Genomic DNA, 6,516 nt, shown 5'->3' with positions numbered 1-6,516 from the left:
CCAACCACAAAAAAATTGAAGCCATGTAAATGCATTGGATGGTTCTCAGGGCTCAACAATCCTGTATCTTGCATTATTACTTGGACATTAGAATTATAAGCAAGTCTATATAGCCTAGTCCCTTCCATTGTCCTCAAGTTTTCTGGTGGAATCCCTGTGTAGTCAAATGTATATGCTGGATTTCCAGGGAAATCATCAGTAAACACTCCACTTTTATTGAAGAAATGTGCATTAAGTAGTGACACACTTGGCATAACAAATGTAACATTATTGATAGCTGCCACGATTCGAAATCCTCTATAACATGATTCACAAGGGTTGAGTCCAAGACTAATGGTGAAAAAAAGGGAATGATCAATTTTCTGAAGTGGGACTTTTGCTGGATATTTTCTTGAATTCAAGCTTCTGAGAGAGTCCACAAATTTAATTGCAATAGGGGTGGCATTTGTAGGCGGCGGCACGGTTAAAGTTGTTGTGGTGGAAGAAGTATTGGTGCCTAGATATTGTAAAGTAGCAGTAGCAGTTCTGTTATTAACTAAGACAGGAGAATCCATGTATGGTGATGTTACCATTAAGTATTTTCCAGTTCCAAGATCAGCTGATAAAATGACATTTGTAGTCTGTCCTGGAGTTGTTAAAATGGTCTCAGTTTTAAAGGGTTTAACATATGAAGCATCAACTTCAACCACAGTGACTTTGTGTCCAGCAATCTTAAAGAAAAGTTCTTCATTCAGTGCAGCATTGACTATTCTCAGTAAGTACTTCTTGCCTGGCTCCACTAGGAAAGTGAATCCCTCTGTGGATTATTCGAACCCAAAAAAAAAAAAAAAAGAGTTTATGTTTTACGTACCAAGTGATCTAAAAAAGTATTAACAATATTCAAGAAACTTATAGATTCCCAAATTTGTTTTGAAAAGTCTGATTTGGGTGAAATTTGGTTTGAAAATGAAAATGTGTTTGGACATCAGTTTTCAAAATATATTTCATTTTTTTTTGAGAAAACACAAAACATGACTTATACCCATAAGTTCTAAAAACTATCACAAATACCCAACAGTACCTTCATCAATAACATTCATTATATTATTGCAAACCATAGTCCTGAACATAAATAAATTTGGTACAAAATTATCATTTTTATAATGAACTACATAATACACTATTGATCGAGAAGACGAAACAGCATTGTTACAAAATAATAAATGGTGGGCTCTTTTATAAAATACAAAAGTTTGGGACAATTTTTAAAAAATGTAATAGTAATATTTTGGGCCTTGAGCTGGTTTTGGGATTTGAGTTTTGGGAATTTGCCAAAATATGAATAAAATTTATGAACAAACATATATTTGCCCAAAAAAACCCAAATATATTTTGGCAAAATCTATGGCCAAACGGGTCCTTATAAAGTAAATTTGTTAAAAAAGCAATATAGATAAATTTAATCCAAAATATATTACAAATAAAAAAAGAAAGCAATAGTCCAAAATCTCAAGAATGGTAGAAAGGAAGAAAAATGACATGAATTTTACCTTGTGATAAGCAGGTTGAGACAGGACCAGGAAGGCCATTGATGGTGTGAGCATCAGAAATATTTGGGGGCAAACCTAATTGTGTTGCTTCATCAATTACAACTTCAACATCTGACTTCCACCATTCACCTGCCAATTGAGCCACCAAATTCGTTGTCAAGTTGGGATTCTAATGAAAGATACTGTTGAGATTATACACCAAATACACATATGATCCTGCTAGAATATTTCAACTCATTTTCCAATAAAAAAAAAAATGGTATGACAATGACATAACATTACCTAAAATGATGAGAATTTCCTTTTGGGGGTTGGGAAATGGGTAGGGCAAAGTAAGCTTAGGGAGAATGACAATAGCACCATGGACAGTTGCCCTGAGCCAGAGAATGTGTGCATGCCAAAATAGTGTTCCTCTCTGCTCTCTGACTGTAAAATTGTAGACATAGCTTTTCCCTGGCTGTATCGGACATTGTGTTATGTAAGCCGGTCCATCAGCCCACCCTGTCCTTATTTGTTTGACACCGTGCCTGTTCATCATTTTAAAAAAAAAATCACATAGAAAAAGAAAAGAACAAAAAATGTAGGATAGAAATTTCTGTAATAGAGAACTAACCAGTGGATGGTGAGATTATAATGAACTTGGTTCACGACCTTGATAAGTAAGGTATCATCTTCCCTCGCATAGATAGTTGGACCAGGAAATTTGCCATTCACTGTTACAGTAGCCTTAGTTGAGCATAATCTTGTTATATTTTTCATGACCACCTGCATTACAAAATCTCACCAATCATATCGGAGTTTAATTTTCGTGCAGTCGCTAAACCATAGCTATATCTCTATAGCAACGATTTTGAACATGGTTGCTCTAGCTCTATTGGCATGCCGGTAGATGGAACGGTTGCTAAACCGTAGCTATATATCTATGGCAACGGTTTACCTATTGTTGCAACGGTTTTCCTTGCGTTTTCATAGGACCATTTTCCAATAGTGGAGGTAACTGTTTGAAGTGAAGCTTGATATATTAACTAAACAGTAGGATAAATAGCATGCTATAATATGTTAAACAGTATAAAAATACTTTTGTACTGTCAGTTTATACAATTTAAATCCTTTTATGAAATATATCTTTACCTTTCTTGAAACATATATTTAGCTATATCAATTTTCAATTTAATCTATTGAGTTGTTGTGATGATCACTGATCCTTTTCCATTAGATCCTTTCAGAAAAATTTAATCTTTCCATTTCAGCAATTAATCAAATTATCACAAGGCCATCTGAAACATGATGTAGTTGACCATTCAAGTAATATATTTAACATTTTCATCTTGTAAGTAAATTATATACTAAATAATTTGACATTATTATAAACCTAACCCGTTCTCCTTCTTTTATTTTGATTGAAACTCACACGTAAATATAGAGTACCAAAATGAGATTTTGCGAAGTGATAAAGTAGGCGTTTGGTCATAAGTTTTGGAAGTTTCTTTTTCAAAAAAAATTCAAATATGCGTTTGTTTATAGAGTTAATCTAGTTTTTGGGAGATTTTGAAAATCAAAACTTCAAATTCCAAATATAGCTTAAGACCTCTTTTTGGCCCAAATCATGACCATGTTGGGACTTTTTAGTTGAAAAAAAGACTATTTAACATGTCAAAACTTGCTCAAATTTTATGTCCAAACACATTTATAACTTCACATCAAACTTCACCCGAATTAGTCTTTTTAAAATAAAAAAAAGAAAATTAAAAATTATGTCCAAACGGGTCCTTTATTGTAAAATGATAAGTACGACTATAATGTTGACATATTTGCTACATATATACTTTATTGATTTGTAGGTTTGTCTAGAAATGCAGATAATTTGACAGCGGTTGATAGGGAAAAGAAAAGAATGATCAAGACAGTGGCTTCTATCCCACAAAACACAATTTAGACTTTATATTAATGTTATCGCAAATACTTTTAAAAAAAAATGGAGCACAATATTTTGCATGGTTACCAACTATTCCGGAAAATGACATTCCATCCATTAATTTTTGTAGCCAAAACCTTTCTGTAGAATAATTGCGCATTACGAAAATGACATTCCATCAGTTAATCTTGCATCAGATTTCACCTTTGTGTTTGACGCAAAATAAAAATGCACATGCATGCTGCTTTATATTGACGTATTTATAGATATTTCAGGTAAAGTATGAGTTAAACTAAGAAAATAATGAATTAATAATAATGAAAACTGACGATAAGCTTCGCTTCATATGTCAATATATTCATTGAAATCTGTTCCTGCGAACTTTACGCATTACCTACCAATAGTACCATTTTTATATTTTAAAGACTATGAAAACCTTAATTCCAGATCCCCTCCTGATTTTGTAAGAGGATAACTGACGGTATACATACTATTGCGTCACTTAAAAGATAATTACAGGTAATTGTTCATAATAATTGAAGTTAATAATATAAGCAATAAGACAGACAATAACATGTTAAATTATACTGATAAATTTATACTGTCATAATTTAGTCTTGGTAAGAACTTAATTATATGCGCCCGATTGCGCGTAAGTTTTTACCTTTTGTGCTTATGCACTTTGCAAAACTATTGATTGGTACAAAAAGAAAAAGAAACTTACATTGAATTTATAATGACGAATATTGCCTCTGCATTCTACCAACATTGGCCAGGAGAGAGCCAACACCACCATAATTCTCAGCCATTCCGCCATTTTTCCCACGATCAAATTATATATCTCTCTATCTTATTTTCTTGTACTTAAGTGCATATATTTAGTGAGATAGAGAGGAAGTACAACAACCTATCTTATATATATATAGTCTATGCAAGGAGGTCATTTTTATAACTGGTTTGGTGGATAAACGAGATGCTTCAAGGGGAAGATCAGAACCTCATTTTTTTGATTTACTGATTTCTTTCTTATAATTTACACAACGTTGCTACATGTATTATTCAAAATGGTAAACTCCTTTTTGAAGCGAAACTTACATGGCTACATGCATGCATATGCAATATTCAACTTTAACCCTTCATAAAAATTTAATATATCCCACTTTGAACTTGGGTTGGTTCAACAATATCTCTGGTTCAATTACAACAAAAGAACAAGTCCAAGTGTTCAACTTTGTTCATGTAAAAGAACTTAAGTAAAAAAGATGACATTTGCAAGAATTGAAACATCAGTACCAACTAAAGCTTATCTAATTGTTGCCTCTATTAAATTAATACTAATAAAACTCGGCATTAGTTGATATTAATTGATAGCTTTCTTTTCTACATGGTTTAGAGCACATAAAAACTTTAGAGTCAGAGGTCTTGACCATTAGTTAATAAAAACTTTTCTGATTAGTAAGACCATAGTACAATTTTCTCATGTATTATTGAAATCATGAGCTGTATGTTGGTTGTATTGTTTTGTAAAGAAACATATGTAGGTGAGAGTTGTGTTTCTCCAAAAGAGTTTGAAGAGTTCTTTCTTATATGTGGAAGAAAGAAGTGAGAACGCAGCTTGTAGTTAGAGAGTTATTATCATGGAGCCTGCTGTCACGAATTAAGCAAAAGATTTTGGTAAAAGCTCATTCGTCCTATGAATAGTTGAATCTGGTCATAAAATTCTGAAAATTTTGGCTTTAGTAACTTTTAGCTCAGTTAAATCTAGTCATAAAATTCTTTTTTAGTATAATTCAATTTCGGACTGCTTCAAAACAAGAATTCGTGATAATGTCAATTTTTCTTTTAATGTTTATTAGTCCCTTTCGAAGGGATTAAAGGAACCATATATAACTCCATGTAAACCAGAAGGTGTGTTAATTGATGCATGTTATGTACGTCTAATGTCATTTTTCAAGTCAATAAACAATTAAACTGCAATGAATTGTCAATTTATGTCGACGCTATAACAATTGATTTTGAACATTAGTAAATCTTCTAGAGACTAATAATTATTGAGGAGATTGCAATTTCATCTTATACCACTTAACTGCTCAGAGCATACTCTCGGTCGTTTGATGTTTGGCTAAAAACTCATGTTTTTATATATGAAGTGCCTTATATTTTTGCCATATTAATATTAACGTGTTGCGGGACGACTCGAGCTTAATTACAATGCTTATATGTATAGGAGTCGATCGGTAGTGATTTCGTAAAGATGTGCGCGATTTGAACCCAAAATGGAAGTATTTTGAGGGACTATGAGTTTGGCGTCCAGAAGGGCGCAAACACTAACTATGTAACGACCCCGATCGGTCGTCGAGTGTTTTAGCCCCCATCCCCTATTTATTGTCTCTTCTATATTGTATTGTGGTTACGTGACTTGCCGGGGTGTTTGGTTTTGGTTTCGGGTGAGTTTCGAAGTGAAATGAGACACATAGTTCCTAAGTTGGAGGTTTAAGTCGTAGGAGTTGACCGTAGTTTAACTTGTGTGAAGATGACTCCGGAATGGAGTTTTGATGATTCCAATAGTTCCGTATGGTGATTTTGGCATTAGGAGCGTGTCCGGATGTTTGGAGGTCCATAGGTCTTTTCGGCGTGAATTGGCGAATGTTAGAAAATGGAAGATTTTGGAAAGTTTGACCGGGAGTTGACTTTATTGATATCGGGGTCATATCCTGATTTCGGAAGTTGGAATAGGTCTGTAATGTCATTTATGACTTGTGTGCAAAATTTGAGGTCAATCAGAGTTGTTTTGGTATGAATCGTCGTTGGTTGCGGAATTCGAAAGTTCATAATTGCTTAGGCTTGAATTTGGGTTACGATTCGTAGAATTTATGTTGATTGATGTGATTTTTGGCCTTGAGTAGGTCCATTATGTATTTTGGAACTAGTTGGTATATTCGGACGGGATCCCGGGGGCCTCGGGTGTGATTCGGATCGAATCCAGAACAATTTGGACTTGTAGAATTTGCTGAAGATTTGCAGCTTCTGGTGTCTTCGCACCTGCGGAAGGAAATGGTCGCAGGTGCGAGC

At 33.8% G+C, this 6,516-nt stretch overlaps 1 protein-coding gene across 1 annotated transcript in view; it reads right to left on the bottom strand.

Moving 5' to 3' along the window:
• Nucleotides 1-4,307, bottom strand: part of LOC109233622 (laccase-22-like) — a 10,087-nt gene extending 5,780 nt beyond the window's left edge. Inside the window, exons 1-5 of the mRNA XM_019399503.1 lie at nt 4,169-4,307; nt 2,143-2,294; nt 1,812-2,056; nt 1,530-1,658; nt 6-796 (exon numbers count right to left, since the gene is read on the bottom strand). Coding sequence (XP_019255048.1) covers nt 6-796; nt 1,530-1,658; nt 1,812-2,056; nt 2,143-2,294; nt 4,169-4,261 — 1,410 coding nt within the window. The 5' untranslated portion in view covers nt 4,262-4,307. The remainder of the gene's footprint in view (nt 1-5; nt 797-1,529; nt 1,659-1,811; nt 2,057-2,142; nt 2,295-4,168) is intronic.

Source organism: Nicotiana attenuata, chromosome 10 (genome assembly GCF_001879085.1).
Source record: "Nicotiana attenuata strain UT chromosome 10, NIATTr2, whole genome shotgun sequence".
NCBI lineage: Eukaryota > Viridiplantae > Streptophyta > Magnoliopsida > Solanales > Solanaceae > Nicotiana > Nicotiana attenuata.
Note: the sequence above shows the minus strand (reverse complement) of the source record. Positions and strands in the feature narration are given on the sequence as shown.